The sequence below is a fragment of the Ochlerotatus camptorhynchus genome, unplaced genomic scaffold (genome assembly GCF_037179485.1).
Source record: "Ochlerotatus camptorhynchus isolate MF236.1 unplaced genomic scaffold, CSIRO-AGI_Acam_v1.1 ptg000639l, whole genome shotgun sequence".
NCBI lineage: Eukaryota > Metazoa > Arthropoda > Insecta > Diptera > Culicidae > Ochlerotatus > Ochlerotatus camptorhynchus.
The window spans coordinates 596803-613516 of record NW_027041118.1 but is presented as its reverse complement, the minus strand read 5'-3'; the positions used below and the strand labels follow the sequence as shown (position 1 = coordinate 613516).

Sequence of the window (16714 nt, the reverse complement as noted above, 5' to 3'; positions counted from 1 at the left end):
ACTGTATGATATCTGATCGTAGATCTGCCTTTTTTTGAAACACAATTTCATAAATAGTTTTTTTTTTTATTATTTCAATATAAGCAAAATACTGCACTTCCAATCACACATTCCGGCTGCTTAGACTACCCTCTGGTACTTGGTGAAGAACAGGAACACCTGCTCCAACGAAGTCTGTCCAAGCGCGTAGTCCTCGATACTCAGCCGGGTTTTGTTCGCTTCCATCAATCCAAACATCGTCGACCACTTGAGGTCCGTCTTTGGCACGTGGAAGCTTAGCGAATCCTGATATTCCTCCCTGTAAAACAAAAATGTTTTAGTAAAATTTTGACCTCCAAAAAAACATTCAACTTACTTCAGCACCGCTCCGTCGAATTGACCAATCACAAACGACTTCACCCCTGCAACCCTTTGTTGCTGTACCTGCATATCGTCGGTCTTCTTCACCTTGATCGTCAGCAGGAATCCCTTGGAGAACTTGTTCTTCAAGTGCTGCGTAGATCCCAAACACTTGAACTCCCCGTTAACCATGATCGCCAGTCGGGTACATAGGGCCTCGCACTCCTCCATACTGTGCGACGTCAGCACAATCGATTTGCCCGAACTCCTAACCTTGCAGATCATGTCCCAGAATTGGCGCTTCGCCCCAGGATCCATACCCGTCGTTGGCTCGTCCAGGTAAACCACCGATGGATTACCCATCAGAGCCAGAGCCGTACTCAGCTTCCGCTTGTTTCCACCGCTGAAGTCCTTTGTCTTCTTGTCAATATGCTTCAGGAAGCTCAAGTCTTCCGCCAAAGTCAGTGACACATTACCAACGTCTTCTTGGCGAACTCCACGCAACAGAGCGTAGATCTTCAGCGTTTCCCTTCCCGTTAGATCATCCAGCAATGCATCGAACTGCGGGCAGTAGCCAATCTTCTGATAAACTGTGCTCATGTTGGTGGACAAACTCACCCCTTTTACCCAAGCCTCTCCGGAGGAGAAACTCTCGTCCCCGGTCATCATCTTGAATGTGGTCGTCTTACCGGCACCGTTGACTCCAAGCAATCCGAAGCACTCCGAGCGATCAATCGCCACCGAGAGGTTGTTCACCGCTTGGAAGCTCTTGTAATACTTCGTTAGGTCTTTCATCACCAGATTGTACTGATTCAGTTCGGTCGGTGGCATTGCCTGCACACGCTTCTTCTCCGCTGTCACGTCCGAATCTTCGTCAACCGCTTGAAGTGTCCACGGATATTTTCGTTTGTAAATTATGTCAACGAGTTGGTGAATCAATCGGTACTCCAGTGCTAAGATGACCAGGAAGGACGAGATTCCAACGAAAACCAGGAACAGTAGATTACGATTGATGCCGAGTTCATCAAAGGAAAACAACTCTGGAACGCAGCACCTCTCGTCGATTGCACAGACATTTTCCATCGTGCAGCCTTTTAAAAGGTCACACATTTTCTTGCAGGATATGTTGGTGGTGGAGATTTGGTTAATGTTGTTCAGTCCGTGAGTGAGCACAAAGTTCGGGAAGAACATGAAGACCCATTCGAGGGCATTACCAATTTCGTTAAGATCGATGCCTGGGAATTTGAGCAAGGTAACGGTTGTAAAGAAGATTGCCCCGGAAGCGATGTTGATCAGCATGACAACGACGAAACCTGTGGCAGGGACGGTGAACAGGAAAGAAGAGAGGTAGGTGGTTGGTAGGAAGGCTACTCCAAAGAGCATCAGTAGAAGAAACACCCGCCCAAGCTCGGCAAAGGAGGACCAACCCTCTTCCTGGAATATTGCTACCGTTGCAACATAGAGCAAACAGGTAATGATGAACATTAGGTAGTCCCAGATGAAGGCAACAGCCCAGTAGAGGGCAATGTTGGTTCCACTGACGTATTGCAGCAGCTTGGAACGGGAAGTTCGTTCTCGAATGTAGGACAAGATGAATAGAGCTGCCACGAAGGCCATTGCAAAACCGGTGTTAAAGGCCAATTGGAACCCAGCGTTGACTCCGGTATTCACGGTGGCAAGTGTGGTCTCCAACGTATACGGGAGAGGCTTGTTGACTACTGTAAGCTCACAGGTTGGGCATTCGGAGCTCACGATGGCATTGTAGATCAGAGACAACGCCAGTGGAGCTGTATGGTAGCCTTTGTTGTTAAACCATCCTGTATAGGCGGTATCGTTGAGAGTTGCTCCTACCATGTAGCGGACATTCACATCGGAGATGGCTTTCAAGGACTGAAAAGGGTAAGGTTTGTGAAAAATTGTCTAAAATCTACAGATTTTAACCAACCTTATCCAGAATGTAATCCGACATACTTCCTGGAATTATGTCAAGCCTATGGGAACCATCAATGCTCTTAAATTGATTCTGGTAGGCTTGCACTCGGTTGTCTGTTGTAGCTCCTTCCAATACCGTCACTGTATCTTTGTAGGGATCTAGTGAAATCTTCAACGGTGGCAGATCTTGATCCTTCGAAATGCTTCGGACAATCACAAACGACATCACCACGAAGAAGATTGGAATGGCATTTTGAATGATCAGCGTAACCCACGAGCGAATGGTAGATAGGAACTTCTTCAAAAACTGACCCTTGATTTGACTCATCAGCAATTCGTTTCCCATCAACAAGTTCATGTTGTTCAATGAGTCTGAAATAACCGGAATTAGGAATCTTTGTTGTTAAAAGTTTGACCGAACTTACAGTTCTGATTAGTTGTCTCAATGGCCGTTCCATTCGAGTCATTAGACTCCATCAGCGTGTCGCTTCCGGCCCTGGAAATAGACGTGACAAATTAACTTTTCGAACTTTATGGGACCATACTGGGATCTCACTTCAGGAAAACCTCCTCCATCGTGGTCAACGAGATTCCGTAGCTACTGATCCCGCACTCATGCATCCGGCTCTCCAATTCCTCCAGCATCTGCTGGAACACTCCGATGTAGTCCTCTTTCAACACAAAAGACAACTCCGAACCTATGTCGGTATCGATCCGAACGTCCGGAATGTAGCGCTTCAAAATCTGACACAGCAGATCCCTATTGTAAGAAGTGCCCTTGACACAAATCAGCCGATACCCAACACCGAAAGTCTTCTTCAGGAAGAACGGAGATCCAACCGTTTTCAGGACTCCATCCGCCATGATTGCAATGCGATCACCCAGGACATCCGCTTCGTCCATAAAGTGTGTCGACAGTAGCATCGTACGGTCTTTCTTCTCTTTCTGGAGCAAATCCCAGAGGGCTCTCCGAGCAGACGGGTCCATTCCGGAAGTTGGTTCGTCCAGCAATACTACCTTGGATCCACCGCAAAGTGCGATCCCAACTGCCAGCTTCCGCTTCATACCTCCGGACAGAGTTTGCGATTGGGCATTGCGCTTATCCGGCAGCTCCAACATCTTCAGGTACCTGTCAATCTCGCTGCTCAGAGCATCCTTCGAAACACCTTTCAATCGGGCAAAGAACTTCAGATGTTCGGTCACCGTCATCTCGTCAAATAGCACGTTATGCTGCGGGCACAGTCCCAGCGATTGACGCACCCCTTCAATGTCCGTTCGGATGTCATGCCCATTTATATACGCCGTTCCCGAGGTTGGAGAAAACATTCCCGTCAGCATGGACATGGTCGTAGTCTTGCCAGCTCCATTGTGTCCAAGCAAAATCGTAATCTGATCTTCGTACATTTTGACGTTCAAACCTTCGACGGCAACTTTGTTTCCACCGAACACCTTCCGAAGATTCTTGATCTGAATGCCTGCATTCGACGAGCTGGGGTCCGTTTCAAAGTATCTCGAATTCTGCCTCTCGATTCCTCTCCGTGGAAGCTCCTCCGTCTTAACAGGCTTCTTGGTCCAAAACTCTTTTTTAAATAGGAAGTTCCATGGCTTCGCCACTCCATACTGGCCGGGCATCACCTGTTCCACGTACAGAGCAATTCCCAGATAGATCAAAGCATCTACCAGTAGCATCACGATGACCACCCCGACGCTTAATCCATCGTCGATCGTGGCCGGTGTAAATAGACTACTCCAGCGCAATCCCACCTGATTGGCCTCCATTCGCAGGGTACTCATCACTCCGAACGACATGGCACTGTTGTGGAACAAGCTTATCCCGATCTTACTCCCGGTGGACATCCCGTCGTAGTTCTGCACCGTCACGTTGTAGGGCATCACAAAGACGAACCACATGAGACCGGCGATACCGGAAGCGATGTTGGCTGAGAATGTTTAATCAGTTGAAATCGTCGGGTGGATGGTTCAAAATTCGAAGGAACTCACCTTTGTTGAAGAAGACACTCATCATGAAACAGAAGCAGATGATGGAAATGCTGTACACAAAGAGGAAGACCCAAACAGCGGACCAGTCTGAATATTCCAGGATGGCAGTTTCGTTGATGGAAACCTGGTTGGGTCAGATGGAAGTTGTTACATTCTTGAACAGCGCATAATCATAGCAATACTCACACAAAGCAGGACCGTAATCAGCGAGATTGCAATCACCAGCAGTATGATGTTTTTGACGAACCACGCAGCCCAGTGCAACCAGTTGGGCAGTCCCATAATCTTCATCGCTTCCTTCAGTTGTCTTTCCTTCTCGACGGCAATGTGCTTCACCATCACGATGCACGTGTAGAAGAACGAAAGCTGGATGACCAACGACAGCAGCTGTTCCATGGCTTGTAGAATCGGATCGTCGTAGTACGGTGGATAAGGGTGGCGCTGTAAATCGAACCGAATTGGTATTGCTCTGTTGGACCTTAAACGTTATCCAGGCTGATTTACCTGAATGAAAACGGGAGGAAGCTCTACGCTCGGACTTTGATCCCGAATGATCGCTTTCGATACCGCGGTTTGGATGGTGAGGAAGTTTTCGTTGTAATAACTGGGAGCTCCACCGTCATCCGAGTTGGGAAAACGCAGCCGTGGAGTGAACGGAACCATCAGTAGACGAGTTTCCCAATCTGAGAGCAATCCACTGCCGAACCGCAGCTCAGCGGGGAATCGCAACGCAAAGCTGAGCTTTTTCGGGAGGGTTGTCATGTTCTGAAAGATGCGACAGGTGATCAGGTGATTTCGGTTGGATAGGTCATGTGGGATTCAGAGCTGTACCGCTAGGGAGTTATCGAACTCTACTCCGGATAGAATATTATCGCTCATTAGGGTCGATTCCATGGATTGAGCATTCGGGAAGCCTATTGAAGAAATATTTAACGATTCGGCTGCGTTGGACATGATCTGATCAAGGATTGGATTCTGCGGAGAGTACGCTAACCGGTAGTCCACGGGTACCCCGTTGATTCTGGAATGAAAGATTAATGGCTTTTAGTATGCGAAATTAAGCACTAATTAAAGAAACTGTGTAAACGTACATAAAAATTCGTTGACTCAGTGTATCCGTCGGCAGTGCTCTGAAGGTTGTGACATTGGCGATGTAGTCGGGATCCACGAGGCCGCGAACCAGCAGCAAGATTGAACAGCACAGTACCGGAATGAAAATCTCGAATAGCGTCTGCAGGTAGTGCCGCTTCTGGATGATCCAATTCTTCTCCAGGAGAAGACCGAATTTGACCCCGTTTGACGTCATTTTGGTAGTGGTGTTTCCTGTGATGGTCGTCACCTTCACCTTGGCGGTGAACTGCGCTGAGCTGTATCCATGGAACAATGATTTGAGTCATTCTATTAGCTTTTATGACGAACGTTTCGCTGTTGATAACGAATACTAGACTATTTAAACTATGTTTCCGATTGCAATAAAATCCCTACTCGTGTGATAAGCCACTTGAACGGTAATTTTCAATTTGCGACGTAACATTTTTACCACCTTTGGGTTTGCATTGACCTAAGCAGAGAATATCTCTTGGAAAATTTATCTCGGATATCCTACCGTAAAAAACAATCGATCCAGAAATCCACTTATGCTCTCCTTCTGCGATGGTTAATCCTATCACACCACACTGAATTCCACAACTTGTTCCGATACCCACCCGAATCCGCCTAATTCCTGCAAAGCACTGACACACTATGGCACGGAAGCGTATACTTTTGTGCCATAGATTGCGAACAATTCAGCACTTATCAGAATCGTCAATATCGCCTATCAGTGCTTATCGGCGGACGGTGAGTGAAACACATGTGCTGGCCACGATGCGCATAGGACTAAATTCGTCATTCGTGGGATATCAGCACCCTTCGCTAGGGGAATACACCCACATAGATTTGTTCGCGTCGACCGGTACGTACCTGATGGTGAATTGCTTTGTTGGTGATAAGACTGAATCTGGCGTGGAACGCCCGACAAATCGCAACAACGATAGGGGATCACATTCGCAGACTATTTGGCTTATTTATAGGAACGTTATTGGTTTTCACATAATCCTTCTACATGGCGCGCAGAAGCAATTAAAAGTTTAGTGGTAGATATGAACGAGAAGATGGAGTGTGGTTTGATGTTTGTGCTGCGTTAATTAACCGAATCGATCCCACGGGGTCATGCTACCAACACGGAATCAGCTGTATAAAATCACCGTGCAGAGATAGTCATTTGATTTCTTGAGCGAAATTGTTCTACAATGCGTCTACTCTGTAAGAGGTTGTATCCAAGACACGACCGTAGATTTGACGTAGGATTACGTGCTCGGTATAAATATTCGGCGACTGTGTTAGGGAAACGAATTTCTAGTTAAAATTTCCCATTTGCTTTTTTCTAGCGTCCTACCTTTTCTTAATTTGAAGTGTTTCTGGTTAATTCGGTCATTGCGAGAATTTGTATGTACCACTTCAATACCATTACGCATTTGACCACAAACGTTTGGATGCTGTGTTTGGGGTTGTTGTTGCTATCAGCAAGGCAAGCGAACGTTCAATGAAAATCAACTGTTGAACAACAATGATGGTCCTGGTCCGTTTTGTCGTCATGGGTGAGTAATGCTGAGCTATTAGGGTGTTCAACACAGATGAGGCTGGCGAACTATGTTGTTCAAAACGAGGGTGACGCACTCGGCATAGATGGCCCACAGCGACTCATGAAGAGCTACTGAGTCCAATCAGTAACGGTGCGGCTTCTTCCTTCTTCTTCGGTGAATGGACGCTCATGTGGGCTGCAGCTCACTGCTTGTGAGCTGCCTTTCGTTGTGTACTGGAGAACAATGTTCAACGCCACGCGCCGTAAGCACTGCTGCTGCTGCGGTGATTGAATAAGCACCTTTCGGCAAAACCAGATGGAATTCGATTTTGACAACTTTGTTAGGGAAAGCGCTTTTTGCAGACAATCGGTGATAATTTTGATCACCATTGCAACAGTTGGATATTTGTGTAGTTTTCAATAGTGACCTATTGAAAATTTATAAAAATCTTCATTTTAGCAGATTCGTAGAAACATTTCCAATCGATAGGCTTGTTTAGAATTAAAATCCACCAGCTATTGACAGAGGTATAAGTGGTAATAGTATTTTCATGAACACGTTGAAGACATTCAAAACCTCATGGAATTATGACCTAACATACAATCAATAAGATTTCTTCAAAACATAAACCTGATTGTTGACTCTAAGCGATTCCAGGCGAATTCGTATTAATTTTCGTATTTTTTTATTTGGCTGAAAATTTTTGCATCTCTCGATCACCATTTTAAATTGAGTCTTAGTTTTGAAAAGGACCAATAGAAAAAAAGATTCTTCTTCTTCTTCGCATTTCAAGCTTATTGCATATCGCATATTAGCTTATTGCGTATTCTCAATTTAGTGTTCTAGATGCACTTCAACAGTTATTAATTGAGAGCTTTCGATGCCTGTACCATTTTTGCTTTGGTATAATTTTGTGGCAAGTCCAATCATACTTCTATGCCCAAGGAAGTCGAGAAATTTTCCAACCCGAAAAACTCATTGACCAGACCGGGAATCGAACCCAGCCACCTCCAGCATGGTCTTGCTTTGTAGCTGCGCCTTTACCGACAGAGCTAAGGGAGGCCCCCGTTTAGCTTATCTTTAAAAAACTGTTACTTAAATATAAAGAGAGAGAGAGAAGAATTTTTGTACAACCTGTGTTGTACAGAAGATGCAAATTTAAGACCAAAAAATTTCTAAAAAGCTTGCCCATCCGTTCACCAGAACGGTGCAGATTTTCCACCAGAAATTTTCTTTATAGCTTAATTTTAAATAAAGCTTATGCCTTCATTTACCAGACCCAGTGCAAGTTTTCCACTAGAAATTTTCTGTTTATTTCATTTATCAGAGCGGTGCAAATTTTGCAACTGAAATTTTCAATAAAGCATGCTCTTCCATTCACCAGAAAGATTTTTTTTGTGTTCTTTATTTTATTTGATAAGGCTCAACCGAATTAACTTTGCAGAGCCGAGGATTCCTGTTCACTTTACAATACATCTTAAAACTATTGTCAAAAGGTACAACAAAGTAAACATTTCATCTTCCGCCATCCAATAAGCCACCTCCGCCAGAACGGGAGCCGCTTCCAGTGGTTTACTTGTATGGCAGATTCACCAACGGAAGGCAGAGCGCGTCCATTGCAGCAATTGATGTAAAACATGGTCAGCACTCACACATTCATCATGAAACGGTTGCTTTCCAAAGTCGACGACGCATCGACCGAAAGAACTGCTGATGAAGAACAATGAGAAGGACCACACAATGGTTGCTGTCGAGTACACAGACGATCGCGTGACACACATTGAGAGTGGTCTGCTTCTATCGACAGGCGAGTGAACACTGAACACCAGAACGTTGCACCATAAAATTGTCAGTGAAGTTTGTTTCACCATGCAGCTTTGTGGTGCAATTTTCAGGCTTTGTCTCTTCATGAACCAGAATGGTGCAAATTTTCCACCATATTTTTTTAATGAAGCTTGCATTCATCAGAACGATGCAAATTATGCACCAAAAAATGAATAAACCTTGCTTCTACATTCACCACAGTGTTTCGAACTTTCCTCCAGAAATTTTTAAAGTGATTCAATTTTTCCACTAGGCCTAGATATATTCATTTTGGTTAGTCCCTCCATGCACCTTCTTGATGATATTTTTAAACCAGAAATATTCAATAAAAAGCTTTTTTCTTCGATTTACCACCACTAAGGTGAATTTTTCAACCTTAAATTTACCCTCTTGTTTTAACCCTCTAGGAACCACCTTGATAAAAAAAATTACACCAGAAATGTTTTGTACGCACCACTGCACAGTGGTCCAGAATGCAGATTTAGGTGGAATGATATGTTTTGAGCCTGAAATTGAAACTTTAGACTAAAAGTCTCTTCTACAAAGTTGTTCCTTATAGTTAGGCCCTCATTTTTATGACAATGAATTCTAGGGTGGTTCCTATTAGCATTAAAATCAAAAATCTAACTTTTTTGTTTGAATAAATTAAGGTATACATCCTTCAGCAAAGTTCTAGCTGAGCTAATTTCAAGCAACTTTGTTGAATATCACTTTTTTGTATCTCTTAAATTGGCCGATTTAGAGCTATTTTCTTGAATTGAGTTAGGGTGATGCATAAGAGATACAGATTTGAGTTATGGACAAATTTATAGATAATATCAAAACCTACAAAAGCTCTAAACATCATTTTGCGGAATGCGGTTGATGAAAAAAGTTAGAGGCAAATGAATGTAAATGAATGCATGACATGAATGTAAATGATTTTCCATGCCTGACCATGGTTCTTACATATGGAACCTGGAGATAACGGAACGGTCCTCGAGAGATCCGGAATATTCGTAAAAGTTGTCTATCCATAAACCTAATACTAGAACTCCGCAGTGTTTTCGAAAAAATTAGGAACTGTGATATAAGAATGAATTTGGGTTCATGACATAAACCCGGATGTTCCGGGTCTTCCGAATGACGGTCCAATGGCCATTCAGATCCATGTTTATTTCACGCCCCAAATGCATTTTTATGACACAGTTCCTAACATTTCTTGAAATTAACTGTGGAGCTCTAGTATCAGTTTCATGGATTTATCACTTTTAAGGATGTTCCAGATCATCCAGGGGACGGTCTCATGCCTATCCAGGTCCATGATTACGTCAAGACCTATTTTGACGTAGAACTACGTCTTTGTCGACTATAATGGGGTGCAAATCAAAAAATATGTGTGGTGAAGGAGTGTTAGGTTTTGAACGCTTGTAACTTTATCATTTATAGATGAAATTAAATTCCAAATACGCCAATCGATAGGATATTACATTACGAACCTGAAATAAATATATTTCCAATTTTTCTGTATTTAAACTTTTGAAATTGTCCAAATGATAATTTTATCACTGTTTTCATGAAATAAGCCTTTATCCCAAACCCAGTCATCATAAACGAATACCACTTGGTTGCACATCATTCTGCTTGAACCTGAAAAGATATAAATCAGCGCTGCTCTCCTGCCTCTGCTCATTACCACTTCGGATGGCGTGGCACTAGGTCCTGCAGCAAGCAGGACCAAGTCAGCGGCTAAAGGTGGATCACGGCGTGTCCACCACAATGAGGAATGAGAATGACAAAATATGCATGTTACACCTCCTCCCCCTTAACAACAACTTCTCTCCCTCCCCCTTTAACAATAACCCGAAAAAGACATGGACTTTGACGATCATTTTTTCCCGGGAAATCAAATTTAAGCAAACCACAATTATGTATAAACAATTATTTTTTTACATCGAAAGCCAACATTTTCAAAAAACAATTGCTTAACAGGAGACATACACTCGATGGATTACCAACAACTGACTGTAAAACATATCTGGTACCTCTATATATGCAATTAGATTAACATCCAAAGTCCATCCTTTTTTACATATTCTGCACAAAAGATACGTTCTGCCCCGCCCCATTCATAATAATAAGTTTAATAGTCAAAAATGCATGCCAAACATCAATTTTGTGTGGTTCTACGTCATACTGCGGTTGGGTCTAGGACACAACCCTTTAATTTTTTTTTTCTTATATCACAATTCCAAGAGATTTAAAAAAAAAAGCTGAGCTCTAGAATCAGATTCATGGATGAACCAACCAATTTTACCAATGCTCCGACTCTTCCGAAGGATGGTTCCATAGCCATGTTCCGGATCGATGTTTATGTCACGACCCCAATCTTTTTCTTAAATCACAGTTCCAAATATTTTTGAAAAAACACGGAACTCTAGGATCAGTTTCATGGATAAATCACTATCCGAATCTTCCAGAAGACCGTTCCGTTGTCTCCAGGAACCATATATAGGAGCCATGACTATATTCCAGCTAATTATGAACATTTGTAGCCATTAATTTATAGATCTTAGGCCACTTGCAAAACTCATAAACACTCCTTTAAAAAATGTGTGACGACTCTTTTCGCTTTTAAATAAAGTGGAAGACCCTATTTTCAATCTTTTTACAATCAAAATAATCTACAGACCCTAGGAATTCTAGAAGTACCACAATTTTTGAAACTCATCAAGAAATGGCTCAGTTATGCCATTGCTAACTTGCCGTTACACGTTTTTCGGAGGCATCTTATTCGGAGTGTTAATCAGCTCAAATTGATTGTTTGAGAGTTTCTAGCTGTTTCTAAAAACGTTGTTGATTGTGAGGAGAATAGATGATTAATTTCAATCGACATTCCGAGTGTTCTGATGGAAGGTCAAAGAGACTTACAAACATAATTTATAGATAATCCTGAAGATAGTTTCAAAATAATACTTGGGATGATGCAAAACAGAAATTAAAGAAATTCAAAGGAAAGTTTAAAAAAATCAGAAGTGAGCCGCGAGTATTCAGCCAACTCCTTCTAGACATAGAAATAAGTGAATTTTGTTAAAAACAATGATCAAAGAAATATCGGCTCCGTAAAGCTAACGCGATTGAGCCTTTCAAATAAACGAACTAGATAAAAAACAACCAATGGGAACCCTAATAAAATTTGCATGGTTATTTAGCTAAGCAACGTATTCGGGGTATCATCCAAACCATTTGAGAAATAGTTCTATCATTTGGGTTATCGTCAGTTTATGGTAATTGTTAGTTGCCAGTGAAATATGTGGGAAAAAAGTGTCTATAGAATTTTTCAACCCGACAATATACAAAATGTTCATTGCTCGAAAAAAGACCCGAAGCCGGTTCAGGATATCAGAAAAATTGCGAAGACAACATATCAAGAAGACTGGCAACTTTGCCTGAATCCAAGCGATAGACACAGTTGTGCTGCGCTCGAGCGAAGGTGGAAGCAACGCATAGAAAAATGAGCAAATACCCAAACCTTTCTTCTAAGGATGGAACATTTGATATCCAATTCATTCGGAGCCCTTACCTTTGAGCGGCAGATGACGCGATTGTAACTGTCTAATACCGGTCGTTTGAGAAAATGGAAGACTTGTCAGCATGCTTGGCATACACAGTTTTGCTCGCGAACTGCTCATTTGCCAATAACTTTGCACAGAGTTGACGAAACATAGTTCTGTTTGAAGCAGTCGATAGAATAGAGCTTAAGCTTCTTAGATAAGTAAAAAAAAGAGATTTTAATTCTAGTTATAAACTGTATTTGATTTTGCGTTGTAAAAATGAAGTGAGAAATGCTCGCTGCACATCTCGGAATTTAAGTGTAAAATTTCATTGGTGTTGGATTCAAATGATAAGATTTACCTACTCTTTGCATGTCTACAGTAAACTATGATCCTAATTTATCAATTACTTTAAAGAAAACTAAATTTCAACAACTGAGTGAAAAGTTATTAACTAATGAGCAGTTGGTGTGTACAACTGTGCATGCCAAGCATGGTTGCCAGTCTTCCAAATCGGCCATTTTAGATTTTTTCATACTTCGTACGTTCAGACTTAGTAGTTCTGTTAATTTATAAATTATATTTAACTGTCATCCCCATGTATGGGGGAAATATGCGAAGCCCTTTTGATGACAATGCAAATGAAGTTGAATTAGAAGTTATTTGGCATTCCTGTTACAGTTAAAGAAATAAAATTTACATTTTTGCTTGAAACTGATTTTCATTGGCCACTTGGGTTCAATCTGGACCGCTTCGGAATAAATCAAAGAAGATTAGTATAGCTTTCATTTGTAACTAGTTTCATATTTGGTTGACACGCAAAACAAATCATGTGCCACCTATACTGCCTAGAATCGCATATCAGTCCCATATGGAAAAAAGTAGGCATTGAGAAAATGGCAGTCGAGGTTACGTAGTGCAATTCCCATTTTAAAATTAGAAAAAATCATAGCAAATTTATTGATAATTTTTTAAACTTAAAATCTGTTGCAATGAAGCTTGCATATTTTTTTTTTGCGAAAAATATGGCAATTCGAAAATCAGAACTTTTACTTGAACTATGGAAGCTTACATTTCAGGATGGGACTGATATGCGATTATTTTGCTTGATGGGACAAAGTGACTTAATGTTGTTTTCCCATTGTTCATGATCAAAGTCCATAGTTTTATCACATAATACGAAAGTAGAAGCCAACTGATAGTGGATAGCGTTGTTATCTCTAAAGAGACGAAAATCCATATGGATCTTATATGCGATTATAGGCAGTATAGGTGACTGTAGGAGCCGGGACAGAAGAGTTAAGCAATCTGTTAATTTTCCCATTGCTTAAGAATATATCTGTAAACCCGAAAGTCAAATTTGATGACATACTGGATTCAACATGTCCAAACCGCTTGTTGAACCCGGAAAGCTGCTAGAATCGCACTATTTAGTAGAAATAATAGGTAGGTAAATTGCAAAACTTTACTTGTCAAAAGCTTGTCCTTGCAGCAATGTACCTCGGATGTTTGCGGGACTGGGTCTTCATAATTGCAAATTTTTACGTTTTCGACACCACAAATTTAAATTTCGATCAATAACCAATACAACTTTTAATCAAAACACACGTACATTTTTTCACGCCTACTTAAACTCCATTCCATCAAGACCTTAAAGGAAGAGGATACAATAGGGGAACTTTTATGAACCAATTTTCAGTCAAACGTAAAACAGCGCCTGATTGGTTGGGCGAACGTAAAGAAATGCGAGAATTTTTACAACAGGTAATCTATTTTCTTGTGTTTTGGCAGTCGTTTTGACGGTCGTTTCCACGAGAGAAAAAGAACACGTCACAGACAAAAAGAAGCCAGTTGCCTCCTCTTCCTCTTAGATCAAGACTATCATGCCTATAAGCGCCTTCCCGTTTTTGGCAACACTACCGGAGACGAACCAGCCTTGGGCTGACTCCATCATAAAGAAACAGCAACAGTCAACACTCAACACTCGCATCAGCTATTTTTTTCCTGAAATATATTCGAGTGATTTCTGGACCTCCCAAATGGTCGATTTTATAGAAGTTCGTTCGTCAATTTCGTCCGACTTTATAGAAAGCAAAAATCATGTGTTGCCAAAACCGTAAGGCACTGTATTTCCAAATGAGCGAAGAAATAGCGCCCTGAACCAGATTAATAGTCATCATTTGCTGGGTGAGACGCATCACATACCATCCGCCGAGTATCATTCGATACTTGAAATCTGGGTCTGACGGACACGTAGAAAGATTTTCGAATCATTTTGAACTGTCAATAGCGAATCAATTGGATTATTTTTTATTATAGTCTCTCGAACACTTTTGGGCCATTACGTTTTCCCGGTATGAGATTTGAACTCGTGACTTTAATGTGAGTGGTATGGATGTTAACCACTTTTGCAGCTTTTGCTGAAGTTGCTGGAACATATCAAGCCCAAACTTCGAATTTTCATTCGAGAGGAATAAAAATCGCAAAACCCGTATTGCATCTTTAAATAACAATAAATGTATAACATTTTCTTCCAATAACGTTTTATTTTAAGCCAAAGCGATTATGAGATACATCCGATTGAAAGCGTATCGATTCTAATTTGGCAGGGCTTTAGTCTACGTCATAATCATAAAAATGTGAAAAAATGACAAAATAGGGAAAATTTAATGTTGAATATGGGCCTGAAAACAATGTCAATTTTATCCCAACAATGGCAGACTTGTTTATCGTTGTCACGGAAACCACACATTCAATTATGACAGAATTCGCACAACTTGAACACAACTTGATAGAGCGATAGCAACAAGGGGTAGGTCCTAGGGGCATCCAACTCTAAACTTTAGTTTCAATACTCATTAAGTATTGTTAAATCTCTCTTAAGGATTTTAAAGTATTTTCCAATATGTTTATCTTGACGTTATTTTGATCATAGTAAGTCTAGGCTATAACATCGGTTTCTAGTGTAATTGTTTTTATTTATTTCGATGTCAAACATTACGCGTGAATTTTGCAAAATGTCTACCGAAGAGTTAGTTTCCTGTACGGTAAGTAAAATATCCATTAATTCACTATACTCATACTGATAGGATGAAATAGCTGTTTTGATTATTTGAGTATAATTTAATTGATTATTGCTGTTACTCATTTTATATTAAATATTTTATTTGCACTCATCAGGATTTTCTTGTAAATATTAAAAAAGGTGCTGGATGTGCTGGCAATTTCAAGTAGCCTAACCATAGCGCTCTTGAAGTCTGAAGTTACATCACAATTGGAAGAGGACATGAGAACGATGACAGAGTCAATTTGGAGACGGCACGACGTCAACTATGCAGACCTGTATAGGGACTTCAGTTAAACCCCGAGAACTTCTACCTGTTTACCCAATTGTTACCCCTAACCTCGAGTATACCACGAGTAATCGGTCCTTGCTCCATTAACATTAGGTTTAAGAAAACTCTGTTAATCTAAAATTGAACTTCAACTTTGTGAAGCTAATTCAAATGAGCTTTGAAAAATAAAAAAAAAACATACAAATATTAAAAAAGGCATGGTTTACATTTGACTCACTGTCTTCATTCACATGTTTGCCAAATACTGAATTTGCTCAATGGATTCAAATTTATCACTTATCTATTTCTATCTATTTATGTATTACCTACCCTTATTTTGATCGAAACATATTTTCAAAAATACTTATAACAAATACGTTTCGATCCAAATAGGGAATAGGAGTGAATATTATAATGAAACTTGTTCAGAAAAAGTGTGTTTGCTGAAAAACTATCTCAAATATAGCTACTTAAATAAGAGAGGGAAGAAAAGACACATAAACTAAAGACCATAATTGACCTTTCTTCTGAACTTGTAAATCTCTTCTTTTGCATGATCTATTCACTAAATACTTTAACGCTCGCAATGCACACAATCCAACCTAACACATAAAATCCTTGACAACATTGAGTAAACAAACAACAGAAAGTTGTCTAGCAACCAGGGAAGCAATCTAGTAATAAGTATTTCTTAAGTATTTTTAAGTATTTGTAGGTATCTAAGATACCAGTTAGAACTTTATAAGTACATCATGAGAAATACAAAGTTTAGAGTGGGATGCCCCTAGGGTAGGTCACTCAGCACAGTGCGCCAAAAACACATATGGAACACCTACACTGATAAAATTTCACAGACTGTTTTTATGTGTCCCACACATGAATTTTTGCAATGTGATCAACAAATGATATTTATGTGTCGGACACATACTTAATATGTGTACACATAAAAGTCATGTGTAACCACACATACTATTCATTTGACTCATAAATTGCATGTGTGCTTCTGGGTGGATTCTGTTTATGTGTGGTCACATGAAAATCATGTGGAATTTCACATGGAGATTCGTCAATAAAAATGTGTGGAATTTTATTAGTTTAGGCACACTTATTAGCAGTGTTTGGCACA

At 40.8% G+C, this 16714-nt stretch overlaps 2 protein-coding genes across 4 annotated transcripts in view; one reads left to right on the top strand and one right to left on the bottom strand.

Annotated features, from left to right (window-relative positions):
* The window catches only part of RhoGEF3 (Rho guanine nucleotide exchange factor 3), a 623028-nt gene that overhangs the window by 285749 nt on the left and 320565 nt on the right, over positions 1 to 16714 (top strand). The gene's annotated exons all lie outside the window — the stretch shown is intronic.
* Positions 81 to 6003, bottom strand: LOC135714297 (phospholipid-transporting ATPase ABCA3-like). 2 transcript variants are annotated; one of them, XM_065237634.1, is made up of 11 exons: positions 5979 to 6003; positions 5364 to 5639; positions 5104 to 5293; positions 4777 to 5037; positions 4459 to 4713; positions 4273 to 4396; positions 2828 to 4211; positions 2697 to 2767; positions 2285 to 2643; positions 356 to 2229; positions 81 to 298 (listed from the first exon to the last, which is right to left on the bottom strand). In XM_065237634.1, exons 2-11 carry the CDS (start codon positions 5576 to 5578, stop codon positions 121 to 123), a joined length of 4911 nt encoding a protein of 1636 aa, XP_065093706.1. In that variant the 5' UTR covers positions 5579 to 5639; positions 5979 to 6003; the 3' UTR covers positions 81 to 120. The 2 variants fall into 2 exon arrangements, with proteins under 2 accessions (XP_065093706.1, XP_065093705.1); XM_065237633.1 differs by lacking the exon at positions 5979 to 6003 and adding an exon at positions 5879 to 5972.